Consider the following 22068-nt stretch of genomic DNA (forward strand, 5'->3'; position numbering starts at 1 on the left):
CCAGCCCAGCAAGAGAGTATGCAGAAATAAGGGACCATATCTATCATTCTTGTTCAAATTCAGGTGGTAACTCCTCAGCAGAGTTTGCTGTTCTCTACACATTTTCATTATTCTTCAGAGCCAGTTAGAAAATCCTGAAACCCAATTTCAAAAATGACATTAACCAGCTCAGCTTGTACTAGCTATCAATCAATTCCTAAGTGTTTTTTAATGGCGTTGCATGTTCATCGGTAATCGGACTTGATTAGAAGAATGTAGTCACAACAGGGTTGATGGATAGACTCTCAGCCGGTCAAATCGGGATTAGTCTGCAGCCCCGAGGCTCTGATCCATAACATATTTAAAACCAAATTAAAAATCCAGGCTGATGTTATTAGAATGTGATGTATGTTCATGATGAAAGTCATCTGATATGATTTTGTCATCCTTTTTTCTTCTTTCAGACTGCTTAATGTAGCTCTTCAGCTTCAATTACTTTTTTCTATTTTTTTATGAAAAAGTTGTTGTCTTTGCACGGGGAAATATTCCAGTTAGAAGACTTCCAAACCAAAATATTTTCTTTGACATTTAAAAATCAAAATCCTGAAACAGATTTTTATTCCTGTTAGATTTTGATAAACCATTTGATTAAAAATGATCCAGAATCTCCAGCTCTTAATAGTGTACTGTCAACAGCAGGACCTGATAATGACCTGACAGTAGGTTTTCCATTCCTAAGGGAATTAGTTAATTAACTGATTTTTTTATATGTTCTATCTAATACTATGATTTTGGCAGGTTCATAATATCTGAGATGCAGCTTTGCAGATGTATGTGATGTGAGAAAGAAAAACAGACTATTAAATCTGTTATGTATGAGTGGAARCCATGTTGGGTTCACAATTCCCCTGAAGTTGCAACAAGATGCTTGGATCAATAGTTCAAGTAGCAGCAGTTTAAGCAGCATTTTTACCCCTATCCTCTCTTCTACTGCTCTGTTCAGCTTGTGTAGGTGTTTCACAGGGGTCAAATCTCCTCTGTATCTTCCTTACTCATGACTAGCGGAGAGGATTTTCATCTTTTGCTGCTTTGGGATGTGTAGAATAGCAGCTTAGGGCAGAAGCTGAGCAAATCCTAAAGTTTTCCCCCAAAGGAGCTCTTAACTCCAGGGGAGACCTCCATTTCTCTCTAACTTGCTGTTGCATATGAATAAGACAGCCTTTTTTCTTGCTCTTGTCAAGGTGCTTAGCTACTTTTTTTTTGCTTTCATTCCTCCTTTTKTTCAGTTTAATGTGCACGGGAGGGATGTCCCAGGGAGGGATGTCCCCTGGAGCTGGTGGGTGCTGCAGAGCYCTTGGAGCAGCAGCAAAAAGAGCAGTTCCTCACTCCTGCCTTTACACTTGGGAGCAGGAGTGGGCACTAGCAGCTGGATTTCTGCCTCGTGGTGTTAGAGGGGATAACAGAGCTGCTCTGTAATTAACTTTGGTGGCTGCTGCTGAGTTAATTAGTAGTAGGACTGAGGATGCTGGGAAAAAGGTGTTACTAATTTGACCRTGGATGCAGCCCGGAGCTGGGATAGTTTGGGTAAATTTTGCTCCCTCAATTAGGGGGGAAAAAAAATCCATTTCAAGGTCTGTTTCAAAATGAATATTTGAGCAGAAAATACCATGGCTGTTTCCATTGCGTGACTGGGGAAGGTTTCAGTGAGGAGCCTTCCTASAGGGCTTTATTTTGCATCCATCTGGCCCCGTTTGCTCACACTTGGACCACCGCGTGCTGGCTGGAGATGGTCATTCTGACTTCATCTCCCTACCAGGAGGGGGAATCTTGCCTGCTCCAAGAGGGAGATCAGAACAAGCATCATGCMGAGAGGCCACTGAAAGGTCTGTAGGAATAATTGATTAAATGTGGCTGGAGAAGCAGATTGGCCATGCTCTGCTCGGCCATGGCTATTTAAAGCACATAAAGGCAGAGATCTCTCAGGATTCTGCTCATTTGYAAAGGTCAGAGGGGATGCATGAGGCCTTCCAGTAATTCTCCAGGTAGCAACCTGGAGAACAAACATTGCAGCTTGCAAACATTGCAAACGTAGCAAACATTGAGGCTTCCAAGAACTCACAGCATGCAAGCAAGGGTGCTTTTGCCTTCAGCTGGAGAGGAGTTGTTGACTAATGCTCATTACAAGAGCAGACATTTAGCCATTGCCTTGTCTCCATAGTAAGGTCTGTGCATCAGTGACTTGTTTCCTGGCTGTTCCAGGTAGACAGGTGTTCTGGGAGTATTATGAAGGCTGTAAATGATTTGGATCTGGGTATAGTGTCCATGTAGCATCTGCTTTCATCATCTGCTCTTTCTGAAGGATGTTGGGAATGAGTGGAGGGAACAAAAGTGGAGTGGAAAGGAAGTGAGGATGTAAAAGGGGATTGCTTTGTTTTGCACCAGCATGTGACAGTCCAGTGGGCTTCTGCTTATTCAGTTACTGGGCAGCCTTTGGCACTTCATAAATTCCTCAGAGTAGAATTTTCTTATCTGACATTCGCTGAGTCAAGGATGCCTATCAGTTTTTACTGAACAAGCCCTTTCTGCATCCCGGTGTGAGATATTTCTTGCTTGAAGATGGAGTCAGTTATCGTGCATGTATTGAGCTTTAGGGAGCCTGCCTAGCTCCTATCTATATTTCATGAATCTCAGCTCTCCCTGAGGCTTGGAACCCTCTGCGCTGCCTGCAACGAGCAGCCCTTCAACTGCAAAAGCACCAGTGACTGGAGAAAAACCCATGAACGGATGAAGTTGCCTGGATTTACCTCCCCTAACTGCCTTGGCATTATCCCCTTAATGCTAGGTGGCATCTGCATGGTCTTGCAGAACCCACCAGCAGTCAGACATCCACGGGTAGCTGGCCAGTGGATGCTCCACCTACCTGCTATTAGACTAAGCTACTAAAGAAGCTGGTCCCCACACCAAATACAAATACTGTCCACCTTGTATGATGCTCTGGTGTATTTTCCATCTTTTATTCATAGTGTGGTTAAAACCAGGCTTGTTACATCTTACAGCTCAGCTATGCAGTTGGTGTGGGACTCATGCTTATAGGGCACTTCCTAGCAGTTTGTCTTGTCTGATTTTCAGCAACCTCAATGATGAGTTTCTGTATTTTCTCCTGGGACTGTGTCCTTCAGCTCCTGAGCTTTTGCTGCCAGGACACTTTGTCCAAACTGCAGCCTCAGTCTGAATTTCAGGTTTTCACATCTGCTGCAAGTGTCCCAGCAGCTGGTCAAGGTAATTTCTCATTTGGCATAAAATCAAATGGAGCAGCAGGGGAGTAGCACTCCAGCTCACTCCCCTGGTGCCTGTCATGGCAAAGCTTACTCCCCCACATAAACCTAGCCAGGTCAACTCAAGAAGCAGACAGGATTTTCTTTGACTCACTGAGGGCTAAGAAACTTTCTTTTTATTCCCAGCTGTAATGTCTTTCTGGCCAGGTCATACATTGCTTTGTTCTAGCTTTAGATTAAGTAGCAATTTCTCCTCCATCTTCTCTTCCACTGCTCTCAGAGCAGCTAGGTCCAGCGGGACTGTGTGGACAGTTAATTTACACCATCAAATGAAGCCAATATATTAATGGCCCATATCTTTCTGGAGAAGTTCATTCCCTCTGGTCAAAAAATTTGCATCCAGACATTTTATTGAAATGATGTGTTCTTGACAGATTGGAAATGCTTCAGAAGAAAATGTTCCTTTTTGTCAGTGGAGGGGTGTTTTAACTGAAAAAGGCTAAACCCACTGCAGAACTCTGAATCTCTGGGAAAAGCTTGACAAGTTTTGAAGAAAAATATTGGCTAATATGAAGAAAAGGATTACTTGCATTCTTTTTTTTATAGAGAACTAATCTATTTTCTGACCTTTTCTCCCTGTTTATCTGCCTGAGTGAAACAAGCAAGCAAGAGAAAACACTTTAGAGTCATTTTTTTAATTCAAGGTTATTCTGCTAGTTTTCAGTATGTTGTCTGTTTGGGCTCTCTTAGTCAGAATCATGTGGAAAAAGTGTCTGTTTATATCAGCAGAGCTGTATTTTTGGAAAGGATGCAGAATATAGAGATAAGTTTGTTTTCTTTTGTCTTTAGTAATCTGGTAACCTTTTTGTTTTGAATCTATGTATGAGATGCTATGAGTCTTGACTGAAATTTGAACCCGACTATTTGTACGTGCTTTATTTATATGGCTTTTATTGTGAAAAGAACAAATGACATATCAGAGGTAATTCTTCAGCCATTTATAGTGCAGCATGATATTCTTCCAGTTGGGATCAAGCCAAAAGAATAATAGTGTTTATCTATGCAATGCATATCTATGAAATCTGCAGCTCTCATTGCCCTGGGATCCAAACCCCAGTGATTTTATGACTGCTAATAACTACTCTAATTAGGAGCCTAATTAAATATCGTCTGATCTTTCTATTCACACACACAGCTGATCAGCTCAGGGGGCTGGTTTGGATTCTCCATCTCTCACCTCATGTGCAGTCTTATTGGGCAAGGAAAACATGAATGTTTTTTCTCATCCTTTGAAGTACCAATTACTTGCCATCAGTAGCCTATGGCTCAGGAGGAGATAGACCAGCAGCATAATCCAACATGGCAAACAAATTCCTAAAATTTTATTTGAATATGCTTAATAGGGGGGGAAAAAAGCACATGTTATGACTGACCTGAAAAGAAAACAAAGGGCAGGAAAGCTTTGTCATCTTCCAGCAGAGCAAGTCAGCAGTGTCTCAGCCATCTGTAGCAGCACAGCAGGCAATTTTTCAGGCTAGTGTTAATATGGTTGGGAAGGATCTAATCTGTGGCTAGAGGGGAGGTAGTGAGGGTGCTGTACATAGAGCAGCAGTTTTGCCTCTACCAGGCAGTCCGGGTTCCTCTACCAGAAGAAAACATGCGTGCAGCTTGTGAACCATATGAACGCTCTCCATGATGTCATGCTGCAGGGACCTGCAGGTGACACCTTCCTACTGCAAAGCAAGCCAGATGGGAGAAGTGTAAAGAAGACTCAGGTGAAAATCCCCTGCTTGTACTGTTCACTGTTGGCTGTGTGATCTTGGATTGGCTTCCAGGGAGAGGTGGACAGAAAGAATGACATTGGGCAAAAATGGGTGTGAAGGAAAAGGAAAAAGTTCAGGGAGCAGCAATGGGGTGTTCTTGGGCTTATAATGGGCAAATGTCAGGGGTGAACTTGGGTTTGCCAAGCCCAAGATTTGCAATCCATGGTACTGGCCAGCAGTTCCAAGGAAGAGAAGGGAATTTATATATAAAAATGTCATAAACTGGGCTGTTAATCATGGGCTCATATTCCTCTTCCTACCATGACTTCCTTCCAGAAATCTCTTGCAAGCAAGAGGAGACTTGCCAGACTTTGTCCTCCTTGGCCTGTGGTGAGGGGATCTGATCCTGCAGTCTTGGTGCTGTGGGCTTTGGTACTCTGGCTGCTTACCCTGAGCAACCAAAATGATTTTGTTGTTACTAGCAAATTTTGCCTGAGTCTCTACAGTGCCATCAAATAAAGGTCATTTTTCTTGGCCAGTTCACTTTAGATGAACAGCTTTATATCCACTCACTGTCTGTGGATCCCTGGGTCCCCTTCAAGTAGGCCTGATTTTACACTTTGATAAATAACTTCTGATTGCAATCTCCTTTCTGCCACTTGCTTCACCTGTGATGTTCCACAAGGATCTCCTCTTCTTCCTTCTGGAGTGTCACTAGGCTCATCTACCTTGAGCTACTCATTATACCCCTGGAATTTCCCAGCTAATTCCCCCCAGCATCATTATATGGAGGACTTCTGTTCTCGCACTCCACTGCTTGGCTACTTTTTCCCTGTATATCATCCAGGATTCCTGCTTTTAGCAAAAGTCTTGAGTTTACTTTATCTGAGACCTGCTCTGGATACGACAAACTGCATTTTCTTTTCCATTTCAGGAGCAAAACTCACTTAGTCTGACAGCCCTGTCTGGGGTAACTTTTGCATGAATAGCCCCAATTTGGCTGGTCAAGGGGATGTCATTTTACAGCCTTTCTGTTACTGCTACCTAGGATCTAGCACTCAGGGCGCTATCCAGCCTAGAGTCTTCTCTGATAGTAGGGAACAGCTAGCAAGCACAACCAAGAAACGCCTAGGTAGACAGAACAGCCTAGACCAGTGTGAAGTTCTCCTTAATATGTTTGGCTGATGTCTTGGAGCAGAAGAGCTCCAAATAGATTATCCAGTCAAATTTCCCTTAGCCTCGGACACATCAGTCCCTGCTGTCAGCCCTGCCATGGCCTTAGCTATAATGCAAGGAGTTCCCTGGGTTAGTGCGTAGGCAGGGATTGCCCTGTGTGGCATTTCAATCCCTTGCCTTTCCAATTTCCTGAATGTCCTTTTGTGTCCTGTTCTGAGAAAGCAAATAAATCCACCTCCCTTACTGTCTTAGAACGAAGAGACAATCCTTAATTTTTTTTTTTCCTTTTCCCTATAGCAGTAAATACCTTGCATGTCACAGGGCAAGTGTGAAAACAGAGCCCACTCAACACCCAGTTCTGCATGGGGCTTCCTACCAAGCTGGCTGCCTTCGCAAGCCCTCCCTTCTACCCAATGACATTCAGCCATCCCTCCTCTGAATAAATCTACCTGAGTCCTGATGAATGGCTACGTGGATATATATTTTCAAACAATTTGCTTAGACTTTTCATGTTGTACAGAAGAAATGTTGGTAAAACATAAGCAGAAATAGTCAGACTTCAAGTCTCATGGCATAAATTACACTGACGGCAATTTGACTTTAACTCCCAACTGTACTGTCGTGCCCTACCCACCAGCATGAGTCATACTAAGCAATAAATAATAGCTAAATCCATCTCCTGCTTCAATAGGTGATTTTGAGGATTTTCTCTCTGCATCCACATGAACTATGGTGGAACATGCTGGTGATGTATTGTAGCTATTACTTCTTGGAGCTGAAGATTTTTCATCATTAATGTCCAACTTGAATACAGAAATTTATTAGGTTGTTTGGGAGTTGAATGCACAGCCTTCTTGCTGCTTTGTAGTGGCTTGCCTAATTATGCTTATTTTGGGAATTTTACTAGCTAAAGGCAACATTAATTTTCAAGCCTGAGTAGGGCAGCTACCATTAGCTTTTTCCTTTCCCTCCCTTTCTCCCTCATGCACCACCTCGTCCTAACTCCTTTGCTACACGTTGTATCCTGTGGTGGTTTTCTCTTGCTGTTTGGATCCTGCAGTATGTGCAGCATCTTTCAGTGGTTTCCTCTTTCTTTTCACTTTTTCATCCATTCAACAAAGGGATGAATTTTGTTTTGGAAGAAGATTGTGACACAGTAGACCATCTATAGCAAGGTCAAGAAWCACAGTAGTTAAGGCAGTCAAGATATTGGCAAGATTTAAGTTCTTTTGTAAATGAACTTCTCTAGTAAAAAGCTGCTATATACCCTAAAGTCTACCTTAATAAGAAGAAAGGAATGTGGGAAAAACACCCCAAGTAATCCACTCTTCCATGCTTTCGGGCAGCCTACTATATGTCCTTAAAGTATCTGCACTCTGTTTCTGCTGTATGGTGCACAGAAAGTGCCAGGGGCCCTTTTGAGTTGAAAGCCTCCATATGGATAAAAAACATGACTATAATTTTAACATTGCTATATGTGAGGTCTTGTGTTATCCTTTAAGTCGGTGCCAATGTATTCCAGACCTTATGGCAATTCTAGTTTGCATGTCTAGTCTGTGAAAAAAAATCTATTTTTGTGATTTTCTGCAAGATGCGTGTGTCGAAAGATGTGGCTGAGACATGCAAGCAGTTCCCAGCTAGGATAGGCTATGGAAATCATTTAATAACCCCCCCCAAAAAAATCATTTTGTAACTAGGTTTTGTTTGTGCTGCAGTGATATATGTAAAGCACATGCTGAATTTGCTAACTGGATAAGAGAATCTGTTAAATGATCCTGGATGGYACAAAGTTCAGGTGTTCTCAGCACTGTCTTACATCCAAAAATGATCAGTTCATTCAAAATGCTATGGAAATCTTATGTAGAAAATGCACTAGTTCCAGTACTTCCCCTGCTAAATAACCTTGAAGGGAGTCTCAGAAYGAACTTCTCTTTAAATCTGCTGCTGCTTGCACTTGTACTTCTCCACAGGCAAGGTGCATAATGAACAGTATATTTGCAAATTTGAAAACTCTTGTGGCTACAAAGAACAATTGTATTGGAGGTCTTATATAAGAAAGAGAGAGTTGAATTTAGGCTGAGACTCAGCCCTCTTGTTTGATCAAAATCTTACCCTTGTAATAACTGTACTGCATAAGACTTTAGTGTTGAGCAGCCCTGCAGGGAAACATAAATAACAAACGTATTAAAGAGCATTATGAAAGCATAAGGGTGGTTGTAACTGTGACAGGCTGAGGCACAAGGGGTTTCTTGGAATGAATTTTAATTCTGAGGTGGCTGGTACCTTGGCACACTTGGCTGGCAAGCAACTGTCTCCAGAGACCAGTGCCAGAACATCTTGGGCTAGGAAAAGTCTGTTCCCAAGCAGGAACCATTTCWTACAGGGAGCTCTTTCAGCCTGCAGAAATCTCTGTACCAAAGTCATTGCTGATGCTCCAGYAGGAGACAAGAGAAAACAATCCTGCAGCAGCCATTGAGATGCATAGTATGATTTTTGTCCTCCTGTGTCTGGTTCACAGGCAGGTTTGTGGGTCTCAAAGCAATAGGAAGGTCGTCTTGGACCACAGTTTACAATACTGTTCAGTATCTAAAGCACTGCACTTGTTTCTCATTTGAGATCGATAGGAACCAGGAGAGACTGCATGCTAGGCACACAGGTGGCATTTTTAGGCAAGGAATGACTTTGTGGGACAGCTACACTAGAAACATATTAACTTTATGGAGCCAAAGGAGATGGGGAAGCTTCCAGTGTCAGCATGAGTCTGGAAGGGCAGAAAGATGGGGAAGGATAGGAGCAAGGAGTGCTAGGGGAAACAGAAGACTGCCTTATTAGCAAGATGGAATAGAAAGAATTAGGTATTTAATGAAGATGCTTGCTCAAATAAAATTTCTTTCTGAAAGAAAGCAAAATTTAGAAATAACTCAAGGTTGAGTTTGCTTTCATGCTTCTGTCATTAGAGCAAATCTGTTCATCACAGCCATGTATTAATGAATTAGTTAAGTGGCTCATTATTTAATGACACAAATTGCAAGTGTGATGAAATAGAAGTCCCTGTCATAGCTAGAGGCACATCCTTGCAATAAGCTACAGAGTTCATTGTTAATCAGGCACAGTTGCTGTCTGGCACAGGCAGGATTTGCTGACTTGGAGGTAGTTCGTTTCGGAGGTTACAGCTCACACATCTCCAGGAAGCTGCCAGGATCTCCAAGCACAATAAAGTTAGGCCTAATAAGGTGCCCAAGGGCAAGCAGGCCTCCAAAACTTGTTAGAGGGCACCAGGGAACTGCTGTTTCTGAACCTACACTAAATTTCTTACTGGTTCATACTGACAGGTTCAATAAGATGTTGGTTTATTAATAAGATTTAAAGCCTTGGAGATTCTAGATTTCTATGATCTTTTAAAAGATAAGGATGTAAGAGAAACATGGATTAAATATTTATCCCTGACATGGATGATCTTGGGAAGATACTTGGAAAACAACCATAATAGCTATATCGGGATAGTCAGCTCCAGCTYGGCTCCTCGTGAGGAAAAAATCTGTGTGTGCTGGTCCTCGAATTTGTCTTGGTCTTCATATAAAASATGGCTGGGTGCAAAGGTTTCAGGCTGAGCCTTAAGGGGAACTGTGAGCACTGCCTAGGTATTACAATAATGAGAGGAGGAGAAGTAGGAGTATTCGGAGACCTTGAGTTTACTCATCTTTAAGATTCTTAACCTCGGTAAGCTGGCCAAATTCCAGCTCAGGCATATGCATTGCTAAGTTGCCTTTGGGTAAATTATCATCTCCACAAAACTGGTACTTGAAAGCAGACACTCTTCTCTCCCACTAGTCTTCCTGCTGTGATTCTCTCYCCATCATCCATGATTTTGTTCTTTTCCCCTTCACCTCCTCCCTTCTGACTAAGCTCTCAGCTGTGATTTTTCCCTCTTTTTGCTTCTTGAAGCAAGTCTGTTCATTATTTATTAGTTGCCATGCTTTCATACCATCTGTCTCCACTCATTATCCATATTCAGCTTGTCAAATTGACCTTTTATGGCCTTTCTGTAGAATCCTAATGTGTAGTCTGTCCCTTCTGATACAGCCTTGKGCTGCTAAGCCATTCCTTCCCAACTCACAGATTCACACAGATTCACAGAATATTTAAGGTTGGAAGGGACCTCTACAGATCATCTAGTCCAACCTTCCTGCTCAAGCAGGCACACCTAGAGCATGTGGCACAGGGTGGCATCCAGGYGGGTTTTGAAGACCTCCAGAGTAGGAGACTCCACAACCTCCCTGGGCAGCCTGTTCCACTGCTCTGTYACCCTAACAGTAAAGAAGTTGCTCCTCACCTGGAGACGGAACTTCTTATGCTTCAGTTTGTGGCCATTACCCCTCGTCCTATCGCTGGCCACCAGTGAGAACAGCCTGTCCCCTTCCTCCCTGCATTCTCCCTTCCTGAACTTATACATATTAATCATATCCCCTCTGAGCCGTCTCTTCTCCAGAGAAAACAGGCCCAGCTCGCTCAGCCTCTCTTCATACGAGAGATGTTCCATTCCCTTAATCATCCTGGTTGCCCTTCTCTGGACCCTCTCCAGAAGCTCCACGTCCCTCCTATACTGGGGTGCCCAGAACTGAACACAGTACTCCAGGTGYGGCCTCACCAGAGCTGAGTAGAGGGGCAGAATCACCTCCCTTGACCTGCTGGCAACGCTCCTCCTGATGCAGGCCAGGATGCCATTGGCCTTCTTGGCCATGAGGGCACACTGCTCACTCATGGTTACTCCTACTGCTAAACTCCTACTGCTAAACACTTCTCTGCATCTTTCAAACATTCAGCTTACTATTTTGTGCCCTTAACTTCAGGAAAGCTGTTTATTCTGCTTGACTGATGCTTGCTCCTTGTTTCATCTGCTGCATATTTACAGTGCCAGCTTGCTGCAGCACATACTGTCTTAGATATGCCCTTTAAAGCATCTGCACCAAGAGAATAGCAGGCTCTGGAACACCATCTCCCCTTATCAATGTGAGGGACTTTCTGTCACTCAGTTCTAAACATAAGTGTGGATTACCAGTTAGCATCATCCCACAGCGCTGCAGAAGTCATCACCACGTAAGGTAAYGGTATTTTAGTCTGTACTGGAAATTAGAAATCTCTCATGATGCTCTGTGGACAGGGAAAATAAAACATCTGATATGTGTTCCTGCGTAGCATAGCTAGAAGATGAGATGGTCTCCTGTCYTTTGCATTATATTTTGCCTTTAATGCAGAAGGCTACAGCAAGAATCAAAGACAAATTGCGTATTTCTGTGCTTATTTCTTTGAGATGCTTTGATCATGGCTCTAACAGGAACAATATATCAAAACTTCAAGTATGATGTGTATTTTGAAAAATTACTTCTACTGATGACAAGGAGCAATGAATATTGAGGATCTCTGTTCCTCAACCACATTTCCAGAATCATCAGAATTGAATCAAGATTCAATTGTAATATTTCTTTTTTAAAATGCCTACCACTCTTATTCTCCAAATCGGAAAATGTTACTTTCTATTTACCCTTTACATTCCTACCTTGCCATTTTCATTTGTAGTGAACAGAAGCTTGCACCGTGCTACCCAGGATGTAGCATCACTAGAGCAGTATGGCCAGATTCCTACTTGATGTAAATCAGGATAGCTCAGTCAAAAATAACAAATCTACTGGTGTTCRTATCATATAGAGCTCTGTCCCCAAGTTTGTGAGCTGTTTTACAAGCCTTATTTTGGAAAATATAAAAATATTTCCTTTCATAGAGACTATGTTGCTGCAGTGAAGCAGCTCATGACTCGATCACCAGGCTACACTGCAGCAGGTTTTGTGCCATGGTGCAGTGTGCACTGGCACAGAAAGGTGTAAAAACCACCATGGATCAATAGAGATTGTCCAGAAACTGTGAGATGACTTAAATTCAATAGACTCTGCAGCAGTTAATTTTGAACTCAAGTGTTTTCCTCTTTAAATAATTAATCTGGTCTGGTAGCACACTAAATTGCTTGGGCTCTGTTTTCCCTACATTTCTCAGTATATCAGTGTTGCATCAGGACTAGTTTCCTTCCTTTCCCTCACATGGCTGAAGTGAATAAATGAGTCTCATTCCAGAGATTCCAGCAGCATCTCAGGGAAAATCAATGATTTTGCCCTGCACAGAGGACTTTTACTTTATGTGCCCTACCTGTGCTGCAGGATAGCAATTGTTAGGTGTCCTCTGTAGTGCTGAGAGCCAGTTCAGTGAACCAGATAATAGCAAGTCAACGTCTTTCAAATTCTTACTCTTCTTTTAGCTTGTGTCTACTCATACTGAATCTGTAGTGCAGCTACTATGCTTAACAAGCTCCATGGAGAGTTTTTGAACCTGTGCTCCTATAAAAAAATAACAGCTTAATAACAACRACAAAAAAGTCTCAGGAGAAATGTGCTTTTATTTTAGTTTTCACTTAATGCAGTACACTTCTGTGAAGCTCTAGCAGGAAAGACAGCTCTTTTTCCAGAGTTCAGAGCAGAATCTTTCTGTAGATAGGCCTGTTATAGACATGGATCATAGAATCACAGAATCRTAGATTCTATGGATCTATGTCTATATTATAGATGGATCATGGATGGATGTTTTTTATACATGGATCATAGAATCCTTAAGGCTGGAAGGGACCTTTAGAGATCATCTAGTCCAACCCTCTGCACTCACAGGGTCACCTAGAGCACGTGGCACAGGATTRCATCCAAATGGGGTTTGATCCTTAATCTCCTGTTGTATAGGCCCAGTTGCCCTCCCTTAAATATTTGCAGCCTCAGTTGATTGTTGTAGCTATTAACATAAGCCTTTGCTCATGAAAGTTATATTTTGACGTGCCCATATGCATAAAAATGCTGTATTTGCTTGCAAAATAGCTCCTTATTGCTTTCAGCTACCATGCCAGTGATTAAGAAATTAAGAATGCATGCACTTCCCTGGATTTTTGTGAACAAGAACAGCAAATGTAGCAGAAAACAGGTGTAAGGAATTAAACCTCAACCATGTTTTTTTGGAAATGAACTCAGGTCAGGTTTCATCACATGGAAAGATCTCCTTTGAAATCTTGTGAACTGGAGAGAGAAGAGCGGGAATCAAATGGAATTTTGGTTAGTGATGTATATTTTGACTTCTCTGTCTACCACCATATCTTTGATCCCAAACACTTACTTGTCCTTCCAAAAAAAAGAGACGAGATTTTCAACTACTTATATTCTACTGATTCACTGACTGGTGTTAAATAATTATGGTTTGGAGCTGAGGATATCCTATAGGAAACTCCTCAGGGACTCAGTTGTCACCATCATCATGTGATTAGGGTGTTTAATGGAAAAAGAAAAGAAAGTGACTTTTGAAAACCTGCAGAAATGTGATGTATTTTTGATATGAATCCCCACATAATTCTTCCCCTCACCTCACATAATTAGTGGTCCATGTTTTACACTGCGTGATACTCTCCAYAGTCAGCTCTGCATGAAAGGGTTTCAGAATCATTTGCTCTAAGACTTTCCCTTTGCCTGGTTATTATTTTGGCAGAGAAATAAGGTTTCAAAAGTCAAGCAGGAATTAGTAAGGATTAGGGCTAAGCCCTAGCAGAAATGGCCTGAGCCTGGTTCATAATGCTCTGATGTGAAGGTGAGAGCTGCTGTTATCACTAAGCAACAGTATCAAACWGCTGTTTTTCTATATTTTGTGGATCAATAAAATGTCAGGCTTCCATCCTAATAAAATGTCAAGCTTCTAGCCTTCCCTGACCTTCCCATGCATTCCCTGCCCTTCTTCAGGAAGGAKAGCACTGCAGGAGCAGCTGTGGCTGTGATGAAAAGGAAAAACAAATGAGATAAATCATTTTAGTGGATCTGMTCTGAAAATATTYTTGTGCAACATATGAGTGSAGACTGATTTTTGAGATCTTATTTATAATACTTTTATGGAAAAAAGAAGAATTTCAGCCTTTCCCCAAATCTCCTGTATTATGGTAGCCCCAGACTACATGTGGTTATGTCAGCATGATTCAATATCCCTTACTGTGCAAAAAACATCAATATGCTATGGGTGTGAAGCAAAACTAGCCCTAGAATTAAGTCTATGCCCCTGAATTCTGCCAGGCAATGCTCTTCTGTTCAAAAACTCGCAGTCTGTGCATTTTTGCCCTGATATCAACATTTCTGAGAGTCATTAGGGCAGATGGAGGAAGCCGCATAGACTTTCAAAACACGTGCCTGCTGTCTAAATGGGAAAACCCACAGCAGCCTGAACGGGAGGGAAATGACCCTGTTGCTCTTCAMTCTAACAAAATGGAATAAATGATCTGAAGGATCCAGGAAACTCGCTAAAGATTARGCTTTTCAAGCAAAATCTAATGACACTTGCAATGTTGCTTTGTCCCTTCTCCATTGGAGGGCAAGAGGCTCATGAGAATTATGCAGAGTTTGTGGATTTTAAGTCCTTTCCAGCAATGAATTGCCTGCTATCTCTTTTCCTGAAACAGAGGCAATGGAGATCCTTAATTTGCTTAAGATGGAAATATTCCTGAGCAAGTCAATACAAATGTCCACATGGAGCACTGAAAAGAGTGATTACAACATATTTGCATGCATTTGCAAAGGTACTTAGGAATTTTGAGTTTAGCAATGTGAACATAGCCTCCAACATAGGAGAGAATCACATATGATGGAGGAAAAGGGAGAGTTGAGGCTGGAAAAATCCTTTTGCTAAAGAATGGAACAAGTGCTGCCCAGGTCATTCTTAGAAGTACTTTAGATCTTGCATTACAGAGATAACCTACTTGAGAGCTTTTCACTGAAGCTGTTATCCCTCCAAACATGGGGAAAATGATATTTTTCATGCTTTAAAAAAAAAAAAAAGGTAAGGTTAGGTTGGAAGATCCCTGGAGTCAGTGAACACCTGATGAGGTCTCTGGGGAAATCAATTTTGATGGTTCTCATCCATGAAATAGGGAATACATAGACCTTTTATCCCTTGGGTGGTTTATTTAGGCTTTTTGCAGCCCAAGTTTCCATCTCCTCATATAGCCACAGTTGCAAGGAATTTGCAATTCACACCAGAACTTGCCATTCCCATTTACAAAGAGAGGGTGGAAGGCAGGGAGCTGGAAAAACAGCAAGCAGCTAAGCAGCTCTCCCAAGGCTGCTCAATCTGCAGCACAGAGCAATGCCCCAAACACGGTTAACACTTCCCCCCATCTAGCAAAACAGCTTTCAGACCTTGCTACAGCCCTTGCTCCATCTAATAGTATTTGTGTAACTGCAAGTTGTCTAAAATCCAGAGTACTGCTCCCTTGGGAGCCTTGACTACTTAAGCATCTCAAAATCTGGTCCTTTGTGCATACAAATGGATCCATTATTGCATCCTCATTAATAGTCTCAGATTAGAGCATCATAAAACCCTATATGCACAATTTCCTTTCTCCTAACAGCCAAAGGAAAATTCCTCCCAGGCTTTTTTTCAATAGCCAGCTTTGTGACTGCAGGATTTGGGCACCTTCCCGTTGCTGCTAGCAGAAGGCAGCAATGGGGTGAGGATGCTTTGCCAGAGGAGGTGTCCTTCAAACAGGATAATAAACTGCTCTGCCATCTGCTTTATGGGGATTATTCTGGTGGATGTTAGAGATCCCTTAATTATTATTATTATTTTTTGCCATGTCCCTGCACTCCTTAACACTGCTTCYTTTGTACTAGCATTCATATCACCTCTCTCCTCAGCTTTTGACTTGGAAAGTTTTCCCCTTTTTCACATGAAAAGAYAAAAAGAATATGTGGCTTCCAGCTTCTAACAGTGTCTCTCTCTCCACTACGTACAGATCTTCACCCACAGCTGCATTCAGCCCCAGCTTCCACAAAATAATCCTCTTTCCTAGAAACTCCTTCGTTGCAGCAAGACTCAACACGTAGAAAATCACCTCTCCATAACCGACCTGCTCGCTGATTTGCACTAGGGGCTGCTTTGGCAGCACTCAGCTCTCCTGCAACCTCCAGCTTCCTTCTGCACTATCATTTGCTGTCAGGCTGCTTGCATAAAAAATGCTCTTTCTCTCTCCTTCAGGCTCTACTACCCTTTAACAAAGAGTTCATCACCCAAGCTTTCCTAGCACTTCCCTTATATGCATTTTCACAGGTGCAGGTGGTTAGCAACCCTTCTTAAAAGTGCCTTCTGCTCCCAATCCTTCCTTTAATGTAGGTGGGGATTTTGATGTGAGTGTATGCAGGGTTGTGGGCTGCTATCCTGCATTATAGAGCTTTAATTCCTGGGTGAGCGTGCAATATCTGAATTCACTGAAGAGCTAATGGGTGCAAGCAAGTTGTATGGTGAGTAGCRTGGATTAAAGCCTTGATGCAAGCTAAATTATAGTATGAGAAATAGGGGCCTAAGTGAAGGCTGTGTGCTTACTAGTCTTAGGCTAATTGCTGAGATGTGTTGTTTGGTGGGGAAATAAAATGAGAGTAAATACTGAAGCAGAATTTAGAGGAAAAATATTACAAGCTGGAAATGGAGTTGTATTTCTCTTTGCTTTGGATTTGTCTCCTATGCTTTGTTTATGGAAGATAGACCTTAACACCCCCTTGAAAGTACTGCTTTAGAGAGGCTCTCTTGTTTCTCTTTCCCTCCCTCTGTTCTTTTTGCCTTGGGAAATCTTGCATTTGTTGTGTGTTTAAGCTTTGCTTGCAAGTCTTGAAGCAGCAACTGTAAGTTTTAAAGGACCCAGAGCTGTAATAGGCTCAGTATAATGTGTATATTTTTCTCTGGCTCTAATGCGTCACTGTGAAGTATGATTAGGGAGATGTAGGCCTTGAATCCTATCATCAGATCATTCTGTTGTTTCCTCTGATGTCTGGGGTGCAAGCAATGCCTTACAGTAGAAATAATCTTGGTAAATCAATGTAAGAGCACAGATGCTTAAAGAGACCTTCTCTAAGTGTGTCATATTCTGTGGTCCTGCTAGTGTAGGAAGCAGATAACCCAACCTCTAGACCCAGCATCTTGGAGAAGGAAGGGTTTTCTAGTGGTTGGTCTTCTAGAACATAATTTTTACCCAAAGGACTTAGACTTTTCAAAAGGTGGCTTAGGAATTTTGAGACCTGTTGATTAATCGTTATTATTATCATATCCAAAGACCGATTTTCAATTTACTTTCGCAGCAACCGGAGCAGGACAAGAACAATGAGATCACTACATTTTGTGGTCCATTATTTGAGGTCACTTTGAAACATRAATGCCCTGCCCATAAATGATGCTTGAAGACTTCCAAAACAAGGGCTAATATTCCTTAGTACACGTTGTTCCTTTTCAAGCCTTTTCCCCTGCTTTTCAAAAGGATATRTCTATATGGGACTACATTTTTATTGCCTTGGAGAACACAATGTTTCCTCATGGCACAAATATACCCCAAAATAGGAACTTGTAACTCAAAAATCCTTGAATATTTTCATGTTTTAGGTAGAGGTGTTCTTTTAATGGTTATTAACAGTAACATTCCAGCATTGAAACCGTATCTGTAAAAACCATTTAAATTCTGATGGCTGACAAATGTGTTAACTCCCTTGTATATTAGTACTTTGTCCTTCATACAAATATTCCTCTTTATTATTATATGCAATAGTCTCTTCATCTCACCATTTTTTAAAATGTATTGATTTCTTTTTTCAATCCTTAAAAARAATCCTTGCTGCCTCTTTAACTTCATGCAAAATGCATTGTGTGATTCAGCGAAAGGCAGGGGAACAGGAAACCCATTGAATGCAGTAATAAATGGCAGAGTGGTCAGCGTGAGGGAAGATGCTCTGTTCGGACCTGCAGTCACGATGTCATGATCATGTTCTGCAAATTTATRCAGAGCCAAACAGAAATGCAGAAGAGCAGATTTTGTGATGCTTCTTGGAGAAGCTCCCCTGAACAGTTTGGACCAGGTAGGGCTATGACTGTAGGAGGTAGAGGCAACTCCACACACAAGAGATCAGGCCCTTTATTTTCTCCAGAGCTTTTGGGCTGCCACAGAGTCTGCAACACTTGCAGAAGGGGCAATGCCGCTTGCAGCATTTTGTGAGAGTGCTTCTACTGAATTATTCATCTGGAGCAATTCTAGCTGTGTGAYTTCTGTATACCATGGAGTTAACATCCTGAACACACCTAGCACTTATTTACCTAGCACTTATTTACAGCACTAATTTCAATGCCAGCGTATCTGTGTATGCTTCTGTAGGTCACCTGGCTGTATAGATAAGAATGCCTACATGTAAACATACATGTGCCTACCTAGCTTGTTTCACAGCTTATTTACACTTTATTACACTTAATTTAGGCAGCTAGCTCAAATTTCAAGTGAGGTCTATATTTTTGTGTATGTCTGCTCTGTATTGGCTTTTCTGGCATGCCTCCACTCAGTTTTCCACACAAGTCTTTCAAAACCCTTGTCAACAGCCATGTGCAGGAACGACTGCAGTAATGCACTGRCGAGCCAGCTGGCTGCAAATCACTTGAAAGATAATGGAAGTCAGGTGTCCAAAATGGGAATGTGTTTGGATGTGACTTGGCTTCCCAAGGTTTTCCCTGCAGAGAGCGGTGGTTCCATATTAACTTAATTTTTTACTCTCTGTGAAAAGCATCCYGCACTGATGGAAGAACAACGCTTAGTGTGACACTGGGTGACTTTATTTTGGCAGACTCAGAATGTCAGCTCTGCATCTGTTGCACAGACAGGGAGACACTCGTGGAGGGGGGAAAACTCTCCATTAAATAAAACAAAACTGGGGATCTGGATGAAAAACAACTCCAAGCCCATATTGTGTCATTATGATTCTAGCCAGTCATCAATAACAAGGATTAATGTATTTAGAATAGATAGACAAATATCTGTAGTACCTGAAAGCTCTGTTCAAGCAGCCTTACTTGGTATTGTTCTTTTCCCTGTCAAAACCAACATCGCATCTGGGAGATGGGATTTTTAGGGATGACAGTCTAGGACTAGACATTATTTTAGATGCTACTTTTGGTTTCTGCTTTCATTACTTAGTAATCTTTAATGCCCTTCAGTGTCCTGAGGTGTTTAGTTCTTCCTGTCGCAAAAATGTTCCCCAAATACTCTATGGCCAATTTTTGAGAAAGAAAAGTATGTTTTCAGAATGCTAGGCATTAAACTCAACCACTTATTGCTATTGTTTCATCTTTCTCAGGACATGACCTTCACCACCAGGATGAATTAGGAAAAACCTAAATCCTCCTAGCTCCCTGGCTGTGCTACCTGCTGTTCCCTCCCTGATTACCAGTCAGTAGCCTCACCTCTTCCCACCCGAAGGAAGGAAGCCATCCAGCAAGTCACAAATGACAGCTGAAAAGTGAAGTATCAAAAGCTGTGTGAGACACTCCCAAAGAGAAAAAATTTATAATACTTACTCTCTGAGTCTGGCAAACTGTGTATGACACCAATTCCAAAGAGCAGAGAGAAGATATGTTCAAGTAACCGATACCAGAAATTGCACAAATACATACGCATACCTTAGAGAATTTACACGCTCATCTACAGCATTTAGAAATCTACATTCAGAATGGATGATGGATACAGAAATACAAACCTCTATCAAGGGGGCAGGGAGACAAACCAAGTCTCGGATGACTATAGGTACCAGGATGGTAACTATGAAGGTTATGTACCCAATGATGGCTACTACCGTGGTGGGGAYGAACCTGCTCATGAAGAAGATGCCCAGAGTGATGTTACAGAGGGCCATGATGAAGATGATGAGGTCTATGAGGGGGAGTACCAGGGAATCCCACACCCAGATGACATTAAAGCCAAGCAGAAGAAGAGAGCCCCTGCAGTGGATGATGAGTACAGAGACCGTGCCGACCTCATGGCCGAGAGGATGGAGGATGAGGAGCAGCTTGCCCACCAGTATGAGAACATCATTGAGGAGTGTGGCCACGGACGCTTCCAGTGGACACTTTTCGTTGTCCTAGGGCTGGCGCTGATGGCAGATGGAGTGGAGGTGTTTGTGGTTGGATTTGTTCTGCCCAGTGCRGAGAAGGATATGTGCTTATCCAGTTCAAACAAGGGGATGCTCGGTAAGTGCTGCTTGCACACAGTTGTTCTTAGAGTAGGCAGTACCTAAAATATCTTCTACTGGCTGTCTGATTTCAGGATCTTTTGGTGACCCATTTTTTGCATGATACATAGCCAAGATTGGGTGGATCTGATTCGAGAGGAGTGTTGGGAAGGCAGCTACTCAAAGCAAAAGATTCACACCACGTCTCAACTCCTGTCAGAAACTGTTAGGGCTCCAGCACTGGCAGCTGCAAGCAGAATCTAAATGAATTGGGCAATTTGTAGTCAGTAAATCCACAAGGCAAATTTTAGGAGYGTCAGAGACCTGTGTAAAGTTAAAGGTGGCATTTCCTACCAGAGCATCTAGTGACTAGAATTTCATTGCTTTTAGAAACTAACTTAATGAGAGGTCCAACAACAGTACTGTTCAGGTATGATAAATATAGCAGCTAAAGGTCTTCTTGCTCTGGATCATTTCGCTGTGACATTGCAGCTGCCAGTACTTCCCTGTTCTCCAAAGTTTTTCACTATCTAGCCTTCTCTTTCTTTAGTCCAAAGACCAAATCAGCAGATGATCTGTGCAGCCAGTTTCTTTGGCGTGCTGAATTCTCAGCCAGAGGTATTTGCTAATTCATACTGTGTCAGCAGTAGCCTATAGAGATTTCTTCTTGGGTCTGTGGAATTAAATCGGTGTTTTGCATGAGTACTAAAGAGCCAGGCTACTCCCAGCATCCACTTTGCATCACTGTTGACTCCTCCATGCGGTCAAAATACAAAGACTTAGTTATTGTGACTGAAACTGGGCGGGACAATTTGGAGGAACATTTTTTTTCCCCTGGCACATTATAAACTAAATTTGGTGTGAAGTCTCACAAATATCTAAGAATCAGAAAGGCATCCAGCATGCCTCATAGTGAGAGCAAGCCATGCAATTGTGCAGTACATCTGGAAAGCAAACAAAGTAGCTCTTGGAAGAACATTTTAGGAGGGTAATAGTGTGTCTGRATGGGTTTGTACAAAGTTCATAGGGAAATCATCAGTAGTTGCTGCATTCTGGCCTAGAAGCCCTGCTTGACTCAAAGTAAATGCACTTTTTGGATTAGGTGTTGGGCCTCAGCTCAGTTTGATTTGTATTACTTGTGGCGTAGACAATAGTTGTCTTTATATAGCTCTCTCATCTTGGTGTATCTAAGACATTACTCTTTTCTTCTATTTCTTCTCTGAGAATGTTGTTTATTTACAGTTTGGCTCACTTTCTATCAAGTTTTGTGCCATAAAAGATTTGATAATATGTTTGCTTTTAACAAAAACTTAAAATTCCCAACTTGATAGAGCTCAGGTCTGATTTTTAAATGTGAATTGTTCACGGTTGGATTCTGGTTCCAAAGAAACTTTGGAATTCACCACATCCCTATGAGGTACCTGGTTGGGTACCTCTTCAATGACAAAGCCTTTTAAAGAAAATCAGGTCATTTATTTTAGTGATTAAATGAAAGAAAGCATTGTTTGAAACTCTGACCCCATGTATTTCTATCTCTGTAGAAATTCTATCTCTGTTTCTAGTATGCACTAGAATTCAAACACTTCAATCTATCTATCTATGAGCTATTCTGGTTTGACCACAGGTTTTGGAAAAAAAAAAAAAAAAAAAAAAAAAGAGCAAGAAATCTCATGAGAACCCGTTCTTTTGCCATTTTCAGCTCAGTATTTGCAAGGTTTAAAGGTCAGTGTGTTCTGCTAAGCTCTGGATAAGTAAAGAGACATTTGGGTCTGTACCCAGCCT

At 41.9% G+C, this 22068-nt stretch overlaps 1 protein-coding gene across 3 annotated transcripts in view; it reads left to right on the plus strand.

The window, feature by feature from the left end:
* The window catches only part of SV2B (synaptic vesicle glycoprotein 2B), a 57143-nt gene that overhangs the window by 10890 nt on the left and 24185 nt on the right, over positions 1 to 22068 (plus strand). For 2 of the 3 annotated variants that reach the window (XM_026040504.1, XM_026040503.1), the window contains exon 2: positions 19417 to 20305. In XM_026040504.1, coding sequence (XP_025896289.1) covers positions 19789 to 20305 — 517 coding nt within the window. In that variant the 5' untranslated portion in view covers positions 19417 to 19788. Of the gene's footprint in view, positions 1 to 16461; positions 16555 to 19416; positions 20306 to 22068 lie in introns of those variants that run through there. The other variant, XM_026040502.1, reaches the window with a different exon arrangement.

This window comes from Nothoprocta perdicaria, unplaced genomic scaffold (genome assembly GCF_003342845.1).
Source record: "Nothoprocta perdicaria isolate Ctin4 unplaced genomic scaffold, notPer1 scaffold_26, whole genome shotgun sequence".
NCBI classification, from domain to species: domain Eukaryota; kingdom Metazoa; phylum Chordata; class Aves; order Tinamiformes; family Tinamidae; genus Nothoprocta; species Nothoprocta perdicaria.